This window comes from Cydia fagiglandana, chromosome 9 (assembly GCF_963556715.1).
Source record: "Cydia fagiglandana chromosome 9, ilCydFagi1.1, whole genome shotgun sequence".
Taxonomy (NCBI): domain Eukaryota; kingdom Metazoa; phylum Arthropoda; class Insecta; order Lepidoptera; family Tortricidae; genus Cydia; species Cydia fagiglandana.
This window is the reverse complement of record NC_085940.1, coordinates 3,170,912-3,198,142: the sequence shown is the minus strand read 5'-3', so window position 1 is coordinate 3,198,142 and position 27,231 is coordinate 3,170,912. Positions and strand designations below refer to the sequence as shown.

The 27,231-nt window shown below is 37.0% G+C and overlaps 1 protein-coding gene across 2 annotated transcripts in view; it reads left to right on the top strand.

Moving 5' to 3' along the window:
- The window catches only part of LOC134667143 (brain-specific angiogenesis inhibitor 1-associated protein 2), a 105,848-nt gene that overhangs the window by 26,952 nt on the left and 51,665 nt on the right, over positions 1-27,231 (top strand). For both annotated transcript variants that reach the window (XM_063524435.1, XM_063524434.1), the window contains exon 2: positions 2,718-2,909. In XM_063524435.1, coding sequence (XP_063380505.1) covers positions 2,835-2,909 — 75 coding nt within the window. In that variant the 5' untranslated portion in view covers positions 2,718-2,834. The remainder of the gene's footprint in view (positions 1-2,717; positions 2,910-27,231) is intronic.

The window sequence follows — 27,231 nt, the reverse complement described above, 5'->3', positions numbered from 1 at the left end:
ACATATCGTTATCGTGTCTTGGTGATGTCTAAAAGATGTCTATTTCAAAATCCGAATCGGGCCCCTACACATACAACACACGTCCTTAGTCAAGTAACCTATTAAACGCCATAGATTTTTCATCGAGCGTGCTCGTGTCGCCGGCGGTACAAAGTTACACGAATTTTGTCTTATTTATCAGACCGCGGCGAAATGGGCCCGATTTTGTATCTATAATAGTCTACGGCGGTTAAAAGGTTAACATTTTTTAGGTAGGTAGATATCTGAAAGGCCATTTCTGTCTAGACGTACTCCTGAATACAATCCATCCAGCTCAGCTAAGAATATGAATATTCAGCCCCAACGTGCGGCCATATGCAGGATAACAAGTCTCGTCAGCGGAACGCGGAGCGTTGACTGCTACGTCCCTATTATTTTATGCCGACCCAGACTTGGCACGGGAAGATAATTTTATATCTGTTATTTCGAATAGAAGACTTACGCTAACATATTGCTTTCGTATATTTTTCCGGTTGTACAGCAATTGTCTCCTCTACAGGTCGCATTTTTCAAATCGATTATCGTGAAATTTTGCGAGCGAATTCGATACCACTGTTTTTGTAGATTATGCTTGTTTAATTTTCTAATGGCGGAGCCATGGAGGTTAGTTTATTTTTAGTAATAGTTAACGTGCGTTGTAAAAGATGTATTCCGAAGCTCTATATCATCAAGTTATACGATTAAATAATAATAATAATCAACATGAGCTTTTAAGACGTCTGCCTCCTGAACCATGCATGCTTGCTTAACTGGTTCCAAATGGAAAAATGTGCAGTTTATTGAACTATTACATACGAGTAAAATGGTTTATACAAAACGTAAATAACAAAAGCATCTGTTGTTCCACATCCAAATCTAATACAGGATAAAAAAAGATCTAGTATCCTACAAACTTTCATACATTCGCGAAAGAATAGTGTACCTGTACCTACAGCTTCCTAAGTTTAAAGCTCAGACCTGAAATGTACACCGGATTCCGAACGTTATCTATCCCTGATACACTCCGTACTCACAAATGTGGTTATTTACGAGGCTTTCAACTCCCAAATCCGTATCCAACTAGTTCAATCCAAGCTAAACAAGTTGAAACTGAAATAAGCAGCCGTCGCACACTTGTTTCCGTGCCGCGGGGAAAAAGAAAAGTGGAAAGCCCAGCTTTTCTCGGCCGGGTGCATATGCAAGGGAGACGCGAGGCGAGAATCTCCCTAGTTCAGAACGAAGTTACGGATCCCCTCAGGAAATTGTTTCATATTTTTCCTCGGCATGTGACGCGGGAAAAAACTTCGCGATAGTTCCAGACGGCTTAGACAATTGAAAAAATGCGGCCGCAAACTTTGTCGTTTTAGGAATACAATAGCCGGTATAGGCTGGTATTAATGCGGACTTAACTGACGAGCCGACGCATACGATTAGCCGGCCTAGTGCATAAAGCACTTGTGTAATTATGCAAAATGTCTGCACGCAGCTAATTTATCAGCCAATCCATTTCCGTGTCAATTTTGAGTTTAAATCGAAAAGGGAAAGTAAAGTTTATGATTTAAAATTCGAAGATCGAACGGAACCGGATAGGCCGTGGGCGCAGCGGCCATGAAATCGAAAGTCACTTATTGTTACGCCTATTCAGCACCTACTATAGGGGCGTAGGTAACACCTGCCACGCAAATCGCATGTATATTTAAAATTATTTGCGATTGCGTTGGCATTGGCCAAAATACGCTTTCGTAATTTACTTTTCATCATTTAAAAGCCCCGCGGGTTTCAAGTAAAAAGTTTACTCAATATGTCAGTTATTTATTTATTGACTACATAGTTTCTGTATATTGTTAATATTCAATTGACTTTCATCCCTACTAATACTCGTATATAATTGCGTAAGTAATATCTCTGTCTGTTTGTTATCTCTTCACACTTAAACCGCTAAACCGATTTAGATAAAATTATAGATAGATATAGGATAGTTTTTTTCAATTATCGTCATTATTGCACACGGATAAAGTCACGGGAAGAAGCCATAGTCTGTATCTTTATGTATAAAGAACTTAAACAAAATAATTTCTAAATTTTCGGGTAGTTATAACATTGGTTAATCAACCAAATAGAAAACCGCCTGGATCTGTGACTGAACGATTTGACTTTAATCTATCAAATAATGTATTATTTGATCATGTATAATGTTTTCATCTACTCTTAACTGGCTTAAGGAGCCATTATTTAGGTATTTAAATACCTAAAGATACAGAGTATATATTATTCAATAAAAATGTCCAAATATCTAAGCAAATCTCGAAAATTCAAACCTTTAACCTTTCACTAATAAAATGTCGATGACCCACGGCTATTTGAAAATGACAACTCGGTATTTGATTATGTAAACAGTTAAAAGCCACTCCATCGGCGGTTTAGACATCAACAGGTCCATAACACACCGGTCGGGTGACTGTATTTCTAAGCCGAGATACTTGAATTGAGAGGCGAGCTAAGTCTGCCTGCGCGCCGCTCTCAGAGCGCACGCTTCACGGTTGCACTATCACTGATATTTATCTCGTATCAGGTCTATATTTCTCATTTATTTATGCTATATATTTTTAACGTTTCAATAAATATTTATAAACGAATTTTTTATATTTCTATTGGAAAAATATAAAAAAAATCTTAATAAAAAAACATTTTTGTTTCAGATGTCTTCGAAAGTGTTTGAGTGATACAATCCGCGGAAGACAGTGATGGAATGTGAATTCAGTGCTATAAGTGTTAAAGTCGATATTTGTGTAAACGTTATGTTTCGTGTGTAACTGATGATCGCGATTGGTTTAGAATCGAACGCAATGGAGACCGAAGAACTTACAAAACTTGTCGACGGGATTTATAAGGTTAGTTATTATATTATAAGTTATAACTTTCATGCAATATGTAACCAACTTAATAGTTTATACGATTCTGGAGATACTTAGTACACACAAACATGTTTTGAGCGGGAAAGTATATTGCATTGGGACACAATATTAAAAATATAGGGTTCAATAAATAGCACACTAGCAAATAAATTATATTAAAATTTGTTCGTTCTAATCAGTTCATCATCATCATCATCATGCTCCTGTAAATGTAAAATAAGTTCCTTTTTTATATTATAGAGAAAATTCAGAGTTTAAAGCGCAAAATGATAATGCTTTTTTAACTATTAAAAGTATTAAACTCTCTACAGTCAGCGGCTGAACATAACTTTATTGTAAGGAAAACTCGTGTCCAGATCATTTTGAACACCTGCTGCTTTTGATACTGACTGTACCGTCCGAAGACATTTGAAAATGTTTAAGTAACACTACAAAATGATGAAGATCTTTTGATAAATGCTTAACATCGTAACACATTGTGTAGGTAGGCCCATCTCCATAATTAACTAGACATCATTAAAACATAACAACTTTCACTACTTCGACCACAACTTCTAAATATAAAAATCTAGTTCCGTTGTAATAGTACCTTAAATCTAGTTAAACCACGCAAGAAGTTAGAAAGTGACCATTCATGCCACCGGACGCTACGCGGATGTTGGCGACCCGGCCTTAAGGTGAAAACGTAACATACATCATAGATGTCGCATGTACAAATTTATTCACGAAAGCTGCCGAAGAATTTCTATGTAAATATTGACCTACCGCAAAAATCAAGTACCTATCACAACATCAGATATTTAGTTTTGTAATATCGTAAGTATATTTTCATAAACACGAGAAAAAATATTGGATATTAGAGCAAAATATAGGTACGGTTATCGCGTAAGGCCCACTTGCACCATTCCACTAACCTGGGGTTGACTGGTTAAAACTGGAGTTACCATGGTTACCGGTACAATTTGACACTGGGTTAACGATTTAACCACTAAACCCCGGATTAGAAGGATGGTGCAAGTAGGCATAAGGTGATCAAGAACTTCTATTCTGCATCAAGCTTGAACGGAACCAGTGTCTCACTGCCCGATTCGAACTTTAAGATACGCCAATTAATAGATCTAGAAACGATATGGATTAGTTGTGTCAGTGTCAAAAGTGACGTTTTTGTTTGAAGAAACGTCAAATTTGACATTGACCAAGGCCCCAACGTTGTCTGTTCTCTTTGACGGCGCAACAATTAGTATCATTTCTCTCTCCTCGCTCTTTTACAAATGCCGGTTGTTAAAAAAAGGACAACCATACTGTTGACAAGATAGACTTCAAATCAAGGTGTTATCGTTTTAGGTGGAACCAGGTTGTGTATGTGTGCGTAAAAACGTATATATATGAGTGCTCTTTTAGGGATGTGTAAAGTCGATTTTAATCATGTTATATGTCGATTAATGCTACATATCGGAACGAAATAGCGATTAATTAAAGATTCAGTATCTTCGTTAAACATAAACATAATTGAAATGCTAACGGATAATGAATATATTACAATATATAATAAAATAATTGAATTATTGCGGAACACATATTTTAGTAGGTATTTATGTATTTTAATTCAATATCTGAACTTTTCCTTGGTTCCCTGCTGGGGCATGACGATAAAATTGTGATCTGATAACCACAATAAAGGATTAAAGCGTTTTTGATCATTTTAGGTATCGTTAAGCCTTTGAAGTAAAATTAAAATTGCAAGAAATGTCGATTGTTTATCGATATGACTTTATCGACATGGCTACAGCAAGGTGGTTCCACATTGTTAATCGTACACTAAACAAAAGTGGTAATAGTGACAGCTCGCCTAGACGTAATCTTTAAGTATATTATATCTATGACACTGACATCTAATCCATATCGTTTCTAGTTAAAGTTTGAATCAGGCCGTTTATCCTTCTGAATGCTATCTGTCAAACCCAAGAACGTTAAGCATACGTTCTCAAAGAGGTACCACGTTGTCACTTAGGTACCATAAAGACGATATTTGCTCGTATCTTTATACATATAACCTGTCAGACTGTCCTTATGGCAATAATATATAAACAGAGTTTTTGGTGTTTAAAGGGTTAACATACGAGGCTAAAGATGATTCATCACTTTTAATTCTTACTTTTAGAATTTATACATTCAAACTACACTCGTCAATAAAACAAACAAATACAGATATACCTAATATAACGTCTTATAATAACGATTGGAATGTGTTCCGTAGAGCATAATAAATACAGGGTGGAAAGATAAGTCGGGCCCTGGAGGGAAACTACCTTAAATCCTTAAGCTGGCTCATTTTACTTAAAGGAGACATTCCTTTATTTTTAAAAAGAAACAAAACTGCATTCAAAGTTTTTTAAAACTCACTTGCCTCGCCCTGGACTCGAATCGACTAAAAATTCCAAAAAAGAAAAATTCGCAATTTTATTCTACTAGTCGATACAGTTAATGTTAATGATAACATTTCTCCAAGAAACATTAGGCCTTACACTCGTCTGTCGTACAAAATATCCATAAAATCTAATATTTAGTACTTAAGATTTTTTTAGACGTAAGCCAAATTGAAGAAAAAAAGAAAAATACTTTGAATGCAGTATTGTTTCTTTTTTAAAATAAAGGAATGTCTCCTTTAAGTAAAATGAGCCAGCTTAAGGATTTAAGGTAGTTTCCCCCAGGGCCCGACTTATCTTTCCACCCTGTATAGTTGGCGTGCACGCACCGAACGCGTTTGCGCTGACCATAGGCATAATTTAAGGTGAAAATATCCGAATATAAAAACAGGCATAACACCTGCCTTACTAAATGTCAAGGTCGCGCGGTCAAACGGCTAAACGAGCATTCCATTCGATTTCTCTAACGCTTTTATCGAAATTTAAATTTATATCGCATTCCATTTATCACAGAGACGATAATGTTTGTTTGAAATTCCTCTTTCACAATAAATATGCTAATGAATGATATTTGCGATGCTGCCGCTTTTATTTTTTTTATGGAAACAATGCTCAATTGTTTTTGATTTTATTTATTCCGTCTCTCGGTTGGTATACTCAAGTCGGATTTTATTACGATTGTATATCGAGAAAGATTCACTGTACCAATCGCCCACAAGCGCGGGCAGGTTACCTACTTTTAATAACAATTTATTTAATAGGACTTACTTACTGAGTAACGTCAAAATGTTAGTACTTTTAAAACATCATAAACAAACCAAAGCACAGCGTAAAAAAATATCGGTATGAAAAAAAAATTAAAATATACATTGATGCAGTAATAGATTAAGTTTCATAAAAATATGAAAATACTGTTACGAAAGAATAGATTAATTAAAATACGCCTCTCGTGTATTTAAATTAATTATAGCGCCATAAAAATATCTAGGCCTTAATGACGTTACGTAAGTGGAGAATCTGGTTTAATTGCTGTAATGTTCTCGGAGGGAATCTTCTTGGTAGTCAAACCTTGATAACACGAATCTCAAGAGAAATTCTTAAACTTTCGTGTTATACTAGTTCTGTTATGGTCCAAGAATGGTACTTATTTACAAGTGTATGTATTGTTTATTACAAGTATCATAACATTCATAACGTTGTAATAAAATACGTAAGTTTTTTGTGACGCAGACCCACACATTGGTATACAATAATATGTGTATTGTTTTCAAACCTAGAGGCAAATGAAATGCAAAGGCCCCCAGATATTTTTGCGGCCTTCGTCGGTAACATATTATTGCAAGTGACCCATTAAATTGAAATTTGAGGTTTCATTGGTTATTTTGGGTAATTGAGACGAACTATTTTGAGTTCAAGCAGTTTTGTAAGAAATTACATTTTTATTTCCTGTTATCGAGGATCTCGTCGTGTATTATAGAGGTTCTACTGTATTATGATTTCATTAAGCTACATCTGTATTACAGCATGCGCGAATATTCTATGCAAATGGTGTTTATGTTCTTCCAAATACGTTGACGTTGTTGGTACAAAATTCATTATTATTTTGATTCATTTCTGATGATATTTGTATTTCTCTTATACCTTTAAATGAGCAATTCTTGTATATTTATTTATTTAAGTATATTTCGGCGATCTCGGAAACGGCTCTAACGATTTCGATGAAATTAGCTAGGTCTTATCTTTGAGAAAACGCGCATTTTTGAGTTTTTATATGTGTTCCGAGCAAAACTCGGGCTCCCAGATATTGTAAATAATATGCATTAAACATGTTGTTGTGATAAAATGTTATTTTATAAATTAATTTTAAGTATTGAATAATTTTACGGTTTAGACTCACTTGTTTTTAGTCTCTCGCGCGACATGTTTCGGAGAGCCTAGGTCTCCTTTCTCAAGCACTAACAGTGCGAGCAGCGTTCACGACGGCCGTGTATCGCGTAAATTATTCAATGTTAGTATGTCTTACAACAGTTTAAATTCAATTAATTTTAAGTACATATTGATTTTAGCTGTGCAAAAATTAAAACATCAAGATATTTGACATTGGTTATGTTAAGTGTTTTTGGCATATATTTAAGTAAATAAAATATATTGACATTAATCTAGTACAAAAAGACATGCTTGAATCCTCAAGGCTATTGGATATTCACAGCGCCTTAAATATTCTAAGTAAATATCAGTGTGCATCTTAAATGGCTATTTAAAAACAAAAGGTCAAAGTCAGTCTAATTTGATACCATTATATTTAATCGCGAAGCGTGAGATTTTTCTAAATTCATGAGAAAGAGAACAAAAGAAATTAGAATGAAGAATGCGTTGTTTTGGTAAATTGCTCAGACTTTTTTTATTACTGTGGAGTTGGGAGAGATTTAACCGAGCCCAAATGAATACTCAAAATTAAGCGATTTTTGTAAGTAGGTAGGTACTTGTGACAAATAAGAAAATTCGACAATAAATACAAAATATTGATTCACGAACTATCATTGCCATATTTTTCTGCCGAGGCGAATAAAGCTTAATATCAAATCACACAGGAATTCGGTGCCTCATTCTAATAATATTATTCTACAATTTCTTGTCAGAATTCACTGTTATGTTCACTCTTATTTTTCTATTCACACTGCAGAAATATCACGACAATTACACATTTTTTCACAAAGCACAACACATTTATGACGCGAATTTTTCTCCGCCCCTGCAAATGTCAAAGTAATAATTAAGGGCGACACCCGACGCGGCCCGCGGCCCGCGGCCGGCAAACCTAAACACGTTCCCATTTAAATTATTACAACAAAGTACGTGACTCCGACGAAATTCCACCCTGTAGAACCTTTAGGGTTCCGTAGAAGAAGCCAACGAGACCTTATTATGACTATGTAACCTGATGTAAACGTAAATTTTTTGGTTTTGGACGAAGCATATTGCGGATTTGCATTTGTGGCCACCTGACGAAGCCTGCGTTGTGGATATCCTAACTAAAAATATGATCATATTTTTTTAGATTTTGAACGTCAATTTCAATGAAAATATGGCGCTTATAATTTAGGCGTTAGGTACACTTAAGTAGTTGCTGCCAAATTTTGTAAAGACGTTAGCTTAGACGGGATCTAAGTTATGCCTAAATAAGTAGGTAAGTATTAATACACTTTATTGTATGAAATAAGGATATGTAACAGCAGATAATTGTAAAAGTACAAAGGTGACCTCTATGAGTCTATGAGGGATGGTCTCTTTTATATAAAAAAAACCGGGCAAGTGCGAGTCGGACTCGCGCACGAAGGGTTCCGTACCATAAAGCAAAAAAAAAACGGAAAAAAATGCAAAAAGAAAACGGTCACCCATCCAAGTACTGACCACGCCCGACGTTGCTTAACTTTGGTCAAAAATCACGTTTGCTATGGGAGCCCAACTTAAATCTTTATTTTATTCTGTTTGTAGTATTTGGTGTTATAGCGGCAACAGAAATACATCATCTGTGAAAATTTCAACTGTCTAGCTATCACGCGGTTCGTGAGATACAGCCTGGTGACAGACAGACGGACGGACGGACGGACGGACGGACGGAGTGAAGTCTTAGTAATAGGGTCCCGTTTTACCCTTTGGGTACGGAACCCTAAAAAGGAGAGATACCTAAAAGAGGCATTTTAGTAAAAGTTTTTCTCCAGAATAATTATACATAATTTGTGATTACATCAAACAGCGTTTAATTAAAATCAAATTCAATTGCATATTACATATAAGAAAAATTCAAAAACGACCAGGCAGCCTAGTCAAAACAAAAAATTATTGGCATGGAACCCTCGACGCGAGACAACTCGCACTTACCCGAATTTTTACTTCGTCGCCACTTTAACGGGCGTCCGTAAGGAAAATTAAGACATTTCCAAGTAAGCAGTACTTTTGCGACCTCTATTTTAGAGGAACAAACGGCTTCTTCTGCATAAAGAGGTCGTTTGAGGACCCTGATAAGCCACCGAAGAATTTAAGTGTTACGGAGGCTTATTCTGACTTTTAAAAAGTGTTTTATTTTTACTCTTAAATTGAGAGGCAGCACGGAAATTCATGAGTGTTGTTACCAGGAATAATATGTTACACAAGTTACACAACGAAGGCCGCAAAAATAACTGATATGTATACTCGTATGTTGATTTGATTTAAATTATATTTATCTGTTATTAATATCAGTTCCTAGCGGTAAAGATGAGTGGATGGTAACCAAGAGTTTTAAAGATAACATCGAGACAGAAAGATTAGGAACATAAACGTTAACTACTGCATCTTATTCACACTGAAGGTGACAGTCCATTTCCAACGACAGCTGCATTACTGTTCATTTTACTATGGAAATTGACAATAACGGCGACGCGTTCAGTACTAGTAGTGCAGCTGCAGTCAGAAATGGAATGTTACCATTATGCAAGAAGGACACAGTGAGATTGATATCAAATAAATATCACATTTTTAAATCTGAATACACCTCCACGAGGCGCTTTTGTTTATATTGACTTAAGTAATTGGGTCTTCGACCTAAGAAAAAGCTTTAAATGAATTTATTTCGTTTTTAAATCGCGATACAAATACGATGCCAAAATTACTAAGGAAAAGTTCAGGATTATTGTTCTTTACTTATTCAAATTACGTTATTGTTATATGCAAATGGGCCTTATTATGTCCTGTTATTGAATAATAAACAGCAATATGTTTAGTAGACTTGACAAGGTAAACCACAGGTGTACAATAGAGAAAATAATAGTTATAACCGTTCAAACTTATTTCCATTCACCTTGTCATAATCCGTTAGAGTCACGTGAACCTAGCCGCCGGCATACAATATTGCTTGAATATTTCACTGCCAACGACATATAGAATCTGGATCGTAGGCGCATTTCGTTACAAACCGGAAAAACACATCGGCCACAACCGCAGCGAGTGCCGTATTCGAACTTCAAGATATTCACAAGAGACTACACGTACTAGATCCATTCTAGATACGTTATAGTTTAGATATCAACTAGTTCTCTTTTGCAGCGCAATTCGGGCAACCAATGTCACTTTTACGTTACATAGAGTAAGATATCTATTAGATGGGAATTGGATCTCTAAGTCATATCCTGTGGAAATCGTTCAAGAGTATCTCCAGAATCGCGCAAATGTCAAATTTGACAGGTTATATCTTAAACATATCGTTATCGTATCTTGGTGATGTCTAAAAGATATCTAATAGATGTCTAAGTACTTCAAAATCCGAATCGGGCCTATCGTCTGGATCGTAGGCGCATTTCATTACAAACCGGAAAAACACATCGTCCACAACCGCAGCGAGTCGCTCGCGTCGGTAGTTAATGCGTTAAGGAAAGAAAGTGAAGGCTACACACAAGCTCGCATTTGTCTTGGCGATATCTCGTGACGCATCGTAACTGATGCATCCCACCAACCTCCGGGACCCCTAGCCCATACTTCACGCCTTTACACTACTTAGATGTACCGCCGTTTCACGGGTCATAGTATCTTGGTTGATTCTGTTTCCTCCCTGGAATGAGATTGCTTCGCGACATTAAACCTGCCTAATGTAAATTTTCGTCGTTACTCTGTATCTGTTTGTTCGTGGTCACAGATCATCTTAAATAATAAACGGAGCTTTTAACCCAAAATGCATGATTTTTTCTTTTTTCATGAAATTAATATATGTATCACATCATTGTTTGCAGGTTCTAGGAAAAATAGTAAAAATAAATATAACTTCGATTTTCACTGCGAAATTAGTGTTAGAAGTTGAATTGGCTAAATCATATTTATCTAAATATGTAATTTTCAGTAATAGATACCTATATGATTTTTTTACTTAGAAAGATACACTATTTTGTGCTATACTTATGATACAGTTTTTAAATATAAAATAATTACAAACGCCGAAAACACCGTTCAAAATCACATACTAAAAATTATCAACCTCTAGATTTTTGTACACTTTCCGACTTTTCGTCTTAAAACGAATGTAAGTTTTATAAATTAAAAAAATTGCGTAAATTGAACCCTTAAATCATCACTCTACTACTTGACGTTTGATACAAAGATGCGTTCAAGAACGCAAGCCTTCTTTTTTTTAATCTATGAGCTTTCTAATGCTTTTTAGATATTTGGCAACACTATGCATTTAAGGGACAACTATCGGTCACCAATGGTAGATGCTTCCGTACTAAATTAGTACAAATGTAGTGCATAATTGTTTCCATCGTATTTTCTCAGAAATATTCGCATTTGTCATGCTACTTCAGTCAACGTCAGGACTTTTTGTACCGAGACTGACTGAAATAGCAAGACACGTTCGTAGGTTTCCGTGAAAATACGATGGAAAATAATTATGCACTACATCTGTTCAGGGGCATGACGGTTGGTCGTGTAAATTAAAAGGTTACACTTATCCAATATTAAATTTTTCCAAATTGTCATTTGACTTGACGTTTTTTTTAGAAGGGTAATCACTCTACCTGACTCAACCTATTGACTTATGCAACGTGTTTTTAAAAAAAAAAACAAGTTAGTCAGACCTGGCAACTGAACCATGGGTTAAGAAATGTAGGTCACAATGATGTTAAAAATATGTACAAAAACAGTGTCCTAATAAAAATGAACGTGGTTTAATGTAGTAGAAAATTATGTAGGATACAACTAGTGTAACTATTACCAGTCACGACGTAACTTTTTATTCTTAAGTCAAATTAAGCTACGTGTAACTAGTGATGCGCTCTCCATACCCTCTTTAAAATACGGTACGGAGTCTATTTAGTCTGTGGTGTGCGTGTATTGCGTGATTTCCTCCGGTCAACAAGAGTGCTGGGCTATAACCGCGAAAATCGAAGTTCGCAAATTGCGGGGATTTTTCTCTGTCACTCTAATTACGCCTTCGTTGGAGTAAAAGAGAAAGATCCCCGCAATTTGCGAATTTCTGTTTTCGCGGTAGCCGCTCTGGGACGTTCTGCCCTGTGGGGATAATCAAATAAGGATTATTATGGAAGCTGTAATATCACAATTTATTTTTATTCCACAGCGTTCTGCTACTGATTTTCTACAAAAGAATTTTGTGTTATTCACTTTGCTATGTTATTCTTTTTTTATTTTTCCAAATACTCCAACATATAGCCGAAACAAACAAAATGAATACCTACGAAAGAAAGGACTAAGCCCTCTAGTGCCGTGCCCAGGGCTGGGATCGAACCAGCGTCTCCTGCTCGTGGCATAGTTACGCCATAACCACTATGCCACTCGAGTCCCGGTGGCATAGGTCGAATTTCTAGAGTTTATGATTATAATCTATTAAAGGCATATGGGCGGAGGCCTCATTCACTTTTTTATGGCATTTATTTTAGGTAGTTCATAATTAAGTTACCTACTGCCACTGCTTTAAGAACAAATAAAAATATTTTTATAAAATAATTTGATATTTTTCCTATTTCTTTTAACATTTAAGAAAGCAAATAATGTATGTACATACTATTTGCTATCTACACTTGTTACGATCAGTTGACTTGAAAACATACTTACAGTAACCTAGTGCTATGCACACAATAGGTCGTTAAAGGTTCTTTAACTAAATACATGCAGTTGCTGTCAGTGACACGTCCGTCCGCTTAAGGTGCCGTGGGCAGGCGTGGCTCACTCCGCGATTCCGTCGGTTTGCTAGAGGTAGCTAAAAGTACATCCGTTCCACCCCAATTTTGGGGAAAGCCATAAGCCGCGCGTGGCGCTGTCGCCACCTAGCGGCCATATCTGTGCTGATCGTAACAGACGTGTTTTATTAGAAAGAGAGTCTTCTGTACCTAGTACTATTATTTATTCTGTGCCGGTTCAGCCAGCATTTTGAAAATTGTAAAGCTTTTAAAAGATCGTAATACGGTTGCCAAAAATATGAATAGCAAGCTTAAACCTATACCTACCTATATGCCTAATACCTATATGCTGTAACTTCATCGATTTGAAACCTGATTAAACAACTTTCGCTCTATAGAAAAAAAAAATGACTATAGGGCTAAAACAGACCATTAACAATTTGTAACTATATAAAAAAAAATACTTTTAAAAATGCATACCTTATGTTATATTTGATCGAACTCATCTATTACATTGTTTTTTTATATTTTTGATCGAACTAGTCTACTTATTTCGTTTTTTTTTGTTATTGAAAAAACTAAATAACAATTCAGTAACAATGCCATCCGCGGTCCCCGGCACGCACTGCCGTCTGCTCAGTTGGGTTCGAAGCCCAACTGCACAAGCCAAGCAGCATTCGAAGAAGGGTCTGAAAGTCCTAATTCTCTTGCCCTTTTCCCATTCACTTGGGATCGGCGCAGCGTGTCTTTCTCTTCCACACCTCTCTGTCACCCGTCAGTTCATCATTCACTTGCGCTCGTTTTATATCATCTCTCACACAGTCCATCCACTTTTTCCTCGGTTTTCCTTTCCTCGTACTTCTGAAAACACTGCACCTTAAGTAAATATTCTGTTGCTCTCACTGACACGTCCGTTTAACGGTTCCAAGCAAATACTCCAACATGTTCGGATCATTCCGCATTCGCTCCATGTCCGACCAACATGTTTATTTGGCAACAGCAACGCTACGCACACGAACAGCGTTGAATAGTTACATATTTTATTCTAGTTGTCGGAACAGTTTCTATCTGAAGCCGACGCTTGGCTCCCTCGAGTAAATCGCTCGCTTATTTGAATAAGAATGGTCAAGTCGAGTTCACTATCCTTCGGGACGCCGATAGTCGACGCTCGACTTGTTCATTCGACATGTCCGATGCGTAATTTAGTTGGAAATTTAGTGGCAATCGTGCCTTACAATCTTAACCGTGGGTCGACTGGGTCGACCCTCTTGGGCTTTTTGTATTAAGGAAATCACGGTGCCCCTGCTGACGTTTAAGACTTTTCTTAAAAGGAATTTATTATTAAGCGGTGACCGCTTGTCTGCACGTTAATGTAGTAGTAGTAGTAGTAAACTCTTTATTGTACAAAAAGACATATTAAAAATAACATGCAATTAGTAAGAAGTACAAAGGCGAACTTATCCCTTTGAGGGATCTCTTCCAGTTAACCTTTTGCTATCTATAAAAAATAGCTTTCTTGACTAGAGTTATACCAAGATAAGTCTACAACGATTTTGATAGCACACGCAGTGCAAGTTTTATATTAAACGTCAAACTATGACATTATGATGTATAAAAAACAGTTGCACTGCATATGATATCAAAATCATTGAACGCTTTTCTTGGTCTAACTCTAAATCCTCTTAAAATGCTTTGTCAAAAATGTCAAAATACCCCAATCGTTTGTTCTTTTCATAGGGCCATTTCAAACCGAGCAACGCTTGAAACCTTCCGTCAACATCAAAATGATATACGTAATAATTATGTTATAGGTATTCATATGGTGTATGCACACACTCGTGCTACATCTAGGCAAACGTCGGGATGAAAAGCGAAGGCGAGTGTGGATACGCAGAAAAAATGCGGTTGCTATTCGCCTGGCCACTCCCACGATTGTAAATACATTCTTAAAGGTGTTTGATATTATCAGTCGATATTTGTGTTGTACCTGTCAAGAGCGTTTCATGAAACATGACTCAATCGACCTTCATATGCTTCCGTCTTGACAAACTACTCCTATCAGTTAATATTAAACAGTACTGCATCAAACGCATGCATCGCTTCCAAAGGTACGTTGAGTAATACGGCTCTCTACAAGGTTGATTTGTTACTCATCGTATACATTTGACTGACATATTTTGAACCTTATTCTCAAAGCTTTAAGATTCATTGATGGTCTATGTTCATGTTAGTACGGCGATCACGATCGCGCGCTGATAGGCGGACATTTAACTTCGGCGCGATCTCGTTCGAGGAACCTCCATTATACGTCAAATTACCATTATACTAACAGCTCATCACGAACTTACAATGAGCGTTTGAGCTTTATATCTTCACATTTATTTGTATGTATAAAGATCTAGTAGGACACTAGATGGTGTGCAAATTACGGCACCTATGCAATTAAAACTGCACGAGGCCATGCGCTTGGCGGGGATTGAACCCTATGGAGGAACCTGGTCTTCAACAGAAGGATATGATGTCACGATCCTCAGTATTAAGGGGCCGACTGAAGAAGAAGAAAGATTACAAAGTGTCTCGTTACTAGCTTTATCTATATGGATTCTAATTCGTAACGTCATGATATACAATTAGTTAGTTGATTCTGCTTCATAATCCTGAGAAAATTTAATAACTAGTTTCAGACAACAACCAGCATCCAAATAATGAGAATTTCAAAGCACTGCGCTTAAAGATGGAAGCAACTCTCTTGTTTAATCAAAAGATCTTTGATTTTCTAAAGAAATCCATTCATACTTTATCTAGACCTACATTTCTCAACACAATCTCAATACGAAACCTCCTCAACAATAAAATAAAGATTCCAACAAGATCCTGCCAATAAAGAACCCAGTCTAACCCACTTGTGAGTAATAGTCGTCCGTACTAACTACATCTTCGAAAAGTTCCATCAAAGTGAAGTGGATGCAGCCAGCAACTCAGGATAATTTACTTTGAAAAACTATAAAATCTCATACAAAGTTCCGCATCTCAATTATTTACTATCGACTTTGTATATTCAGTATTTTCTAGTCTACGTTGATTTTACATCACACTTTTTATGTCACGTTTGAACTGGGGAAAAAAACACGAAGAGATAAAACCATCAATATAAAAGCCCAGTAAAAGAGCACGTTGGGACTGTGGCAGAGAAAAATATAAATAAAATTTATCTTTCGGGTCGTATACGTATTTAGTTTAGGTACGCGTGTACGTCGAAATATAATTTAAGGAGGGAAATTGCCACTCGGCAGAACCCGTACAAATGGAAGATGTGATATTAAATCTGGATGACAGTCATAAGGACAGTGCGGTGTGGAGGCGGGGCTTTATAAAAGGAATTTTGAATGAAATGAGATATTAGACGGAGAAGTCTTAACAGTGACAAAATAAAATTGAGTTTGTGGGGAGCGCATTAGTTTTTAAGGCGTTATTTCTTATCTTTGTCTAAAAACTTGTTATGTGTAGGTACCTACATATTTTGTTTGAAAAAGAGTACCTACATTTAATTAGCGTAGGTATACCTACGAATTTAATATTGCCGGCAAGCCACGCTTTTATAAAGAAAATACCCGTACACGGCGGGAAGAAGTTGATAACTCGAGATATTTTACTGAAGGAATTTGAACTTAAAATAGAATGACATAAGGTTCAAATTTATTCAATTTTTTTCCCGCCAGATATCAACTTCGTCCCGCCGTGTAGAGATATGTACACATAACAAATTTTTAAACGGCTGTATTTTGAATTGATTAACATATTTTGTCTTTAATCCTTTGAATACGTTAAATAGGTACCTACTTTCATATATACGCTTTATTCATTGAGACATAAAATAATTAAATAAACACTGAAAACAAACATTAAAGGCAAAATCCATGATAATTATACTAGATTTCCGCTCCAGGAACTCGTCTAAATATCTAAGAAGCTACAAAACTTTCATCAAAAGGCTCTTTTAACAGAAAAATTATAATAACCTAACATTTTGCGTAAACATCGTATATTTATATACGAAAATAGCTGTTTTCTTTACAAACGTTCTCGTCGTTCTTAAATCTTGCTTATTTGTCGTGTCTAAAAATGAAAATGAACAGGTGTGCCAGATCGGATCAGCCTTTGAGAGATTAACCGTGAATAGAACCCAGCCACCCCGACGAGAAAATTTATTTTATAGCGTCTCGCTAAGTCTCAACCGTTTCCCCTTTGTGGAACAACAATAAACACATTTTTTCTTCAAGGTATGAGCATATTTTTACCTTAGCGGTGATACAAACAAGCCTGGAGAAAGTTACTCGGATACCAGTCTATTCTGTGTAATATGAAGCCGATGGTCCCGGGGTCGAATCCTGGTAAGGACATTTATTTGTATGATGATACAGATATTTGTTCCTGAGTCATGGTTGTTTTCTATGTATTTAAGTATTTATATATTATATATATCGTTGTCTGAGTACCCACAACACAAGCCTTCTTGAGCTTACTGTAGGGCTAAGTCAATTTGTTCAAAAATGTCCTATAATATTTATTTTTTATTTATTATTTAGAGTAAGTGTAAGTTAATAACCGCTCAGGCATCGGCCTCCACAGTCACCAAACCCGTTGTCTAAAAAGCAATGCATAAATCGTCAGCAATAGACGGAAAGGCCTGTGATGATGATGAAGTTAATAACAGTAAATAATACAACTACGCATTACTTCATTTTAGATTCCATCGACTCTCAAGTTCTTAGGTAATATTATAAAAGGGTGTCATTCTGAATCCCTAACAACGTTTGTCCTAAAGTCACTTGCCCTAACTGGTTTGTCCTAATGGGCACATGCCCTAACAATCAATTGTCATAACGATTATTCTCCATAATGTAAGGCTCTGAAAAATGGTTAGGTTTTAGAACTTGCTGCCACAAAAATAGGTTATGTTAGGGTTAGAACTGCGACCCTAGCAAAAAAGAAAATAATATGCTTAATAACATCAGGATATGTAATCAATAATTAGGGAAACCAAAATTAGGGTTTTTAGTGTTAGGACAACTGATCATTATGACAAACAATATCAGGGAATGCAAAGATAGGAGAAAAAACTTGAGGGATTCAGATCCATCCATTCATCCATTATAAAATTGGTATCATTTCTTTTTTCGCAGTTTGGCGAAATTTCAAATGTGTAAATTTGTTTATTTTGTATGTTAGAACTAAAAAAAAAAAATCCGAATACCCTCCATTTTCCGCTGCCGACGCCAGGCCGACGTAAACAATCATAAATTCTGTCTCCAAATCCGCTTAGTTTAGACTTAGCGGTTTTTAATCTTGTTAATTTGTAACGCCGACGTGTAAATTCTCAATTAAGCAGCTTTTTTTAACAGCAGGTGCATAAGGGCATATTTTATAGCCACTGGCTTTTAGATAATAATATTATGCGCATATATGGATGTACCTAAAGCGCTGGTGGCCTAGCGGTAAGAGCGTGCGACTTTCAATCCGAAGGACGCGGGTTCAAACCCCGGCTCGTACCAATGAGTTTTTCGGAACTTATGTACGAAATATCATTAGATATTTATACCAGTCGCTTTTCGGTGAAGGAAAACATCGGGGATTTCGGAAACGGCTCTAACTATTTCGATGAATATGGGGGTTTTCCGGGGCGATAAATCGATCTAACTAGGTCTGGGTCTTATCTCTGAGAAAACGTGCATTTTTTAGTTTTTATATGTTTTTCGAGCAAAGCTCGGTCTTCCAGATACTAACATCTAAGTGACTAGGTACGTTAAACTTGTCAAGCCTTTTAAAAAGTTAGGATTAAAAAAACACTGGTCACATTCGGCCGTAACTTGTATAATACCCACCACGTGTGAAATTAATCGAATAAACCTACCGAATGTAGTTTGTAAAAGATTACATGCGAGTATAATTCATAATATGCATTCGAAGAATATTACTCCCATCTTTCGCCAGTTGTTAAAAGATTCTGCCAAGCAGTTCCACCCTCTCAGACAGATGATCTTATAAGAGTCCACGCGAGAATATAAAATGCAAAGTGCAAGGAAAAATAACTCAGTCGAGGATTTCCTTTCAACCTTCAAAATACATAATGAAAATTGAAATTCACATTTATTCTTCAATACAAAGAAGCCCTATATGAAATGATCCAAAATTAAATTTGGTTTTTCATCGATACGTAAAATAAGGATTATGTTAAGGTCAAATGGCAGTCGCTTTCGTAAAAACTAGTGCCTACGCCAATTCTCGAGATTAGTTGCCAAGCGGACCCCAGCCTCCTATGAGCCGTGGCAAAAGTTGGGATATCGCGAGGAAGATCTTGCTTTTAGAAGTATTAGAACAAATTAAATTATTTTCAGAAAATATATAAGTTTGTTTTATTTTCTAGTATAAACAATACTGCCTCCCAAGGCAAGGGCCAATGACTTGGTCACTTTTTCTTAGTTCTATGACATTTATTTCAGTTTATAAGATCTTGTTTATGTGTCTGTATGGAGAACCGAGCTTGTGGCGGACTCTAAAACACGATAGAAACTACCGTAGCCGATCTTAGTCAAACATGGTTAAGACTGTAACAACAGAATTCCGCTTTAATTTTTGTTCCGCAACGCAAATCACGAACAATCACGTTGGTAATTAGTAAAATATCTCTGTAATTTCTGTCGGAGACGACATCACAGAATGTAGGCAATTACAAGCGACAATCAACGGTACAAAGACGTCAGGAAAGTCGAGTAACGTCATTATACAGATGTGCCGCGTTAATACGCTAACTCGTGATGGTTAGGCAGGTTGGACGCTGCGTTTCAAACGCTCATTTTTGTCTTAGCTTCTAGCTGCCTAGACGTCAAAACGTGCAAAGTTTTAGATTTTTCAAAATAAAGATTCTAATTAGAATTTAACGGTCCTTTTATAGGCCTCTGGGTAGCTAGAGGTTGGAGGGCTCATTATTATCTTGTAGGTTAGGAAGCTCAATGTGCAAAAAAAAACTTACTTAATTGGTATTAGTGGTAAAGTTCATGCCCAGACACGAGATTTCGAGTGACTTTTGTGAGAACTTTTAGATTTAAGTACCTATATATAATAAATAATAATTCACAAATTGCGGAGAGCTATTTCTCTTTTGCTCCAATGAAGCGTAGGGGCTCAGAGAAAGATGCCCGCAATTTGCGAATTTCGGTTTATACCCCAGGTTCGACCAGTGCAGTGTGATTTATGCATTGACTGTAACGCTAATTGAAAATCACAGCAAAAAACGCTGTCTATAGCATTAAAAACGCCCGTGTGTAATGTCAGGACTATCTCCCAGCAGGGCAATAAGCATTAATGTAATTTGTGCAAATATGAAAACGGCACAATTCGCCCTTATTAGTTCAGCGGCGCAGTTGGCTGTGTGACGCCAGATACTAATTACATTGACGCTATCCATACACACGAGCGTTTTCGATAATAATTGGGACGTGGGACTCTAATTTATAATAATAATGTTACATTGTGTTTCCTTGTTAATATAAATCGATCTAGCTAGGTCTAGGTCTTATCTCTGGAAAACCTGCATTACTTACTACTTCGCAAAGCTACTGAACAAGTTGAATTGAAGAAAAAAATGCTGCTTTTGGGTCAAAATCTAAAACTATAAATTACATCTAAACCTAAACTAACCTATAAAAACTAATCAAACAACCCATCCCGCATCGCCTCCGGCGCAAAGGTGCCCATCACACTTGCTGCGTTACCGCGTTGAACCGCGATGGACAACCTCTGCGCCAGGAACAACCCGGAGCGGGTCAAATAATTTTCAGAAAAAGGTCTCTTCTCTGGACAATACAATAAAAATTACTCGGGTATAATCATCTTTTTTAGACTTTATATTTTCAGATTTCTCGATTAATTTTAAGTATTTCTGACTATTTCGGTATTTACTAGTTCCAAATATTAATCCTGTTTTATTTTTGTTTGCAGGTAACGGCAAATTTAAAGGTTAACACCAAATGTGGTAAGAACAACAAAATAAACAAATATCACTCTCTTAGTTGTGTCTCAATTAGTGAAAAAATGTATCCATCTGTAAAGGTGTCCTAAAAATAGGCTTTTAAATTCTCTACTTTGCGATGGGTAAATAATAAATTCTCTACTTTGCGGATAGGCAACGTACGGTGTAAAAAATTTAAGGATATTAAAATTTCCTAATTAGCTCCATTAGAAAAGGTTTTTGATGTGATAACGTCTTATAAATCGATGAACACACTTTTTCCACACTTTGACAATAATCTATCCTACGTTTGTACAATAGCAAAACCATCCTCTGCAAACATTTGCATACAGGAGTTTAAAGCTAATGGTTTTTGCTGAATGTTCATATATGTATGATTGTAGATAGACAATTTAAATTGACATTGTATTTCTTTATATTAAGAATACTGAATTCTTATTTCGGGCTGTGTGTGTGTGGTTCTTGTTCGAGAGTTTCATTCTGACCCTAAACATAAGGGGGCCCACTGATATCCAGTTCGCCGGACGATATCAGCCAGTCAGTTAAACGCAAAATTTGACAGCTCCGAACCACTGACAAGCTGATATCGTCCGGTGAACTGGTAATCTGTGGGCCCCTTAAAGGGGACGGTATCGTCCTGTCAGTTATTCGGGACTGTCAAAATTTTGTTCTAACTGACAGGCCGATACCGTCCGGCGGACTGTGAATCAGTGGGCCCCTTAAGTATGGCCTACTTACTTTCCAAAACAAATGACTAGAAAAGGAATGTGACCGTCCAAGCTTGTGTAACAATTAATGGAGCCATTCTTCGACACTTTCTAACTAAAAACAGGAAAACTAATTAACCGCAAAATTTTAATTGTATATAACTTCTCCGTGACATGGTATTTCGACGCGGCTCATTGCAAATTTCGTTTCATACGACCGCGGAATACGTAATTTTAAACGTAAAACGCAATAAAACATTCCCAAAACGCCCTAACGTAAACCGATTACTATAGCAATTTGAGTTCTAAAGTTAAAGTAATAAGGCACATTACTTAATAATACTTGACTGTTTTCGTTAGTAAACTGCACTGGGTCGAACGCCGTGACAAATTTTCTAACAGTACGGAGTTCAGACTCCTACTTTCATTGCCAAGAAAACTTTTACTCTAAAAATTCCTTCTACAAAAGAACAACGAATCTGTAGAGTGGCTATTGTTATTTTTATTTAACACTACACAGTTCGTTAAGCCCTAATGGAGCATTCCACGAGCTGTCCCGTACAAACGCATTTTATTTCGTATATTAGAACTTTTTTTTCGGTGTTTAAAGCCGACAATTATTATTATGGTCATATTTTTGACTAATTGTTACAGAAATAGAAACTCTTATACCTGCAAATCTTCAGAAAACTCGCGTTTGTACGGGACAACGGTAGACAATTTCATGGAATGCTCCTAATCTCATTTACCCGGTCGCTTTTATCAAGGAAATAGCTATTCTTAGCTAAGTTATGTGACATAATAGTCAAGTTTGGAGCGATGGCATTAGGGTATATTCATCAAGATGGCGATGGCGGGTGTCTTGGGACTAAATTTACCTAAAGAAAGATCGCTCCATTTCCTTGCGTTTTCGTCTTATTAAATTCACCCGAGTCATAGATTCGTCTTGTAGACTCCGCGTCGCGACTCGCGAAGCGTTTAGTGTGACCGTGGACGCCACGAGAAGTTGAGCGCCATTGATGATTTTGCAGTCCAAACCATTACATATATTTAATTAAAAATACACGTGTACAGTAAGTGTGCTATGGCGAGCGTGTGTGTATCTGTATGAGTCAATTAAAATCAATGTCTCCTTCGCGACCTCCAAATTGAAAGTCGGACGTCATATCCGCCGAGTGGAACTACCGCTTCCCTCCTATCTTTGCCTCCTAAATGATAAAAAAAATTGTATTGTGCAGTCGCAAAGAGGGCATCGTCTAAAATCGTCCATCTATTAAGTGATCCGTGTCCCGGGTTGAGTCCGGGACGGTATTAGTGTGTCCCCAGAGACGAGGGCGGTATGAACTCTTTGTTTGACGTCTCCAGGGTAGTCGCTGTTGAGTTTGGTCACGGCTGACTTGATATCGCAAATGTTAGCGGACAGTGTAACTTGCAATAATATTAGTAAGTAATACATTATTACAACTTGTAAGCTGTATCAAATAGACGTTCCATATTTGAAATATATAATAAGACGGTTTCTCAACTCCAACTTTAGATACGCATCTATTATATTCATATTTCTGTGGTCAACTCTTTACTTGTTTAGCTAAGCGCCGCTTGCACCATCCCACTATATCGGGGTTAACCAGTTAAATCATTAACCCAGTATCAAATTATACTGGTAACCATGGTAGACCCCGGTTTAACCGGTTAACCCCGGGTTAGTGCAATGGTGCGAGTGGCTGAAGTTTAGTGTAATTAATTCGGCCCACATCATCACCACTTTACTTTTCATCATCATCTTCATCATTTACTTTTCTTACAAATTAAAAATAATTAACTATTAATATTAATTATTAATATTGAAATAATTTACAGTACGACATAAAATAGTAGAAAATAAATGAGGGCGCCGCTTTCTTCATACCACTTCATAGGTCAAATTCTTGACGTAAAATGCTTAAACATGGCAACAATTTTGTATGGAAATTGCTTAGTTCCATTTTATTTTATTTCTACTTTTTCATGTCGCACTGTAATTCATGTAATTTTGTGACTTCTACACCACATACACATTGGTTAAGTTTTTTTTTTAATGACACTCATAGACGAATTTAGTCGTATGTATTTGTGTGCACTGTGTATTCTTTTTTTTATTTTTTTTTATTATGAATGGGCTTACTCATGGCCACAGACTAGCCGAGGCGTAGACGTGGCCTACGATGGAGCGAGCTCGCCCAGAAGTTCTGTTCACTCTTGATTTGAAGGTTGCCGGGTTATAAGAACACGGAAATATAGACGCCGGCAGGGAATTCCATTCCTTGGCAGTGCGCATAAGAAAAGTAAGTAGAAGCAAAGCGCTTCGTGCGAATTGGTGGAATATCTACCATGTAAGGATGGAAACCGGCCGTGCGTCTAAAAGTCCGATGGTAGAATGGGGACGGTGGAATAAGCTCCATTCTAATATTCATTTGTTAAATGGCAAACAAACAAAAGTAGGTTTTCAATTTGCTAACATTTCAAAATTATGGCTAAAATTATCCAATGCCTATTTCGAAACCATTTAAATTTCACAGACAGTCATTAAACAGACAAAATATTAGAACACAAAACAACTGCTCGTATTAAATATGAATTTATATTGGTACATTATCTAGTTCGTTTATATTATGAACTAGTGAATAGAATACTAATTCAGAGTGCTGTTTAAAAAACATTGAATGCGAATTAATTGTGTTTACTTATTAATAATAATAAAATAATCATACCTATGCACGTAATTTTAAACTTCAACTAACTTATATACTTGCTGTTAACTCTAAATGTTAACGTGTACCTATTTTGATTTTGCAAAAAGGTCACAAGGTACAAATAGTATAAGTAGGTAGGTACTTACTTAAAATTGGGTCTAATTTCCAGCGACACTCTGGGTTACTTAGATAGGTACTATTAGGTATGTAGGCGTCCTTTCACTTTCAATTTTTTTGCAAAACGCGAAAGTTTGCAATTCCTATATTAATTATATTTCCATTTCGAATTTCAAATAATAATATGCTTCGAAGCCGCTTACCAAAACATTAAACATCTGAAACATTAAAAACAAAAAAAAAAATTTGGGATTAACCAGCAGATCAGCGTGATCATGAATGCATATTTAATTCGTCGTATTTGAATGAAAAAAAAAATTATATTGGCTACCTCCTTTAAATCGGATTCCTTAAATTCGCCTGCGCTACCAATGCTATGAGATTATCGATGTATTCATAGCTACAAACCGTAAAATCATCAATCCCATCGGCCAATCAATGCTGATTACAATTCAGCCGGTTAGCGCGATTCGCGCCGTGCAAATATTTGCACGACATGTACTTGCGGACGTGTGTTGCCAACTTAATGGGGCAGCGCAGCATTCCGCCATGCTGTTGATATTATCCTTTTAATATTTCTGAAAAATATGTACTGATTAAAATTACCAGCGGAACTCATTGAGTACTTTAAAAAAACCGGTCAAGTGCGAGTCTGACTCGCGTTCCAAGGGTTCCGTACATAAGTGCGACTCACGCTTGACTGCACATTTCTAATAGGTTTTCCTGCCATCTACCTACAGGTGAAGTACTATTTTGTGTATTTTTTTTTTCAAAATTTTAGGCCCATTAGTTTGAGTGAGTGAGTGAGATAAAGGAGGTGGTCGGACAGACAGACAGAAACACACTTGATCCTGTAAGGGTTCCGTTTTTTCCTCAGGTAGGCCCCAAGGGCTCATTTACAGGCCATCAAAACATTTACAATGACATCGTATGTACATCTTCCTCTTCCTCGCGTTGTCCCGGCATTTTGCTACGGATCACTTATGGTAACATTCCATTTCTAACCGCAGATGCACTACCGGTACTGAACCAGTCGCTGTCATTGTCAATTTCAATAGTAAAATGAACAGTAGTGCAGCTGTCGTTGGAAATGGACTGTCACCTTTAAGCGTGTAATGTCAGTTTTGAGTTTTGACACTGTCAGGGACTCATGGTACGGGTACTGGTATAAATAGTTCATTGACTGATTTTCCGCTCGCGGCGCCGCCGGTCGCGTTCGTCCAGTCCGTGGCCTTACGGTTCGGCCACGACATCGAGCGACTTGCGACGGCGGGAGCGATAACCATAGGTTGGAGCGAAAGGTTCGCAGCCGTATTCGAACAATGAGAGACGTCAAATACTAGATATTGAGACGATATGGATTAGATATGTCCGTGTCACATTTCTTCAAACAAAAACGTCACTTTTGACACTTGTTTGACACTGACATATCTAATCCATATCGTTTCAATATCTAGTATTTGACGTATCTCATTGTTCGATTACGGCTGTCGATCGCTGTGTCACGCTCCAACCTATGGTTATCGCTCTCGCCTTCGCAAGTCACTCGATGTCGTAGCCGAGCCGTTAGGCTACACGACTCGCCTTTTACTATTGGTTAGCGTTTGGAACAGCACAGTGTGCAGTTACCCGACGTGTGATTCACATTCTAATAAGGCTCTAACACACTTAAAGATGGTGATTGATGGTAAAACGTCAGCCGTGACTGCCGAAGTAAACGTCAATGCCTTAATTAATAGATACGTGACTTCGTAACGTGATACGCTTAGGGCCACTTGCACCATTCACTAACCCGGGGTTAACCGGTTAAACCTGGAGTTACCATGGTTACCAGTGCAGTTTACTGGGTTAACGGTTTAACCGCTTAACCCTGGGTTAGTGAGTTTTGCAAGTGGTGCTTAGAGGTGAAAGGTATAAATTAATGAGCAACGAAAATAGCATTTCTAGAAATTTTGCAATTACTGCCTAATTATTTAGCCACGAGACACGTGAGTCGCCTGTTCCTGAGGGTCTACCGCGAACCACGTTCGACGTGTGGCCTCTGTGTCGCACTTGTAAATTTGTACGTAACTATGACAGGGAGGCAACACTTCGAACGTGGTTCGCGGTAGGCCCTCTGGTTACAAATCGTCAAAGTTATATGATAAATGCCATAAACCTATTTAGAACCGCCCCTAAAATTAATTCTATCACACAAAAGGGGGATCTAAATATTTAGAATCGCTGGCAGCGTGTAGAAAACCGCACGCACAATTTTACATGAATTTTAATCCTCATAGAGATATCCAAGGAATTTCATTACGGCAAAGCTCTTTCTAGACAAGGAGCTGATTCTGTTTTAATGATTTGATATGGTTTTCATACAATTTTGAGACGACTCGACACGTGTCATCACACGTAGCACGAGCACCAATATTTAAGTAGGTACGTACGAGCGAGAAAGCTGAAGAGCTAGCATGAGTTGCGTTCTTCCATATTTGAAGTCGCACTAGATGCTTAGAGTCGCGCGTTTTATCGAGAAATTTTGTCATCTCTGCAGCAGTATTAGGGCGCGATAGTTTTCAACTTTTGCAATACTGTCACAATGTTAAAATCGGTGTTGCTACCCGGATTTCTCACATAT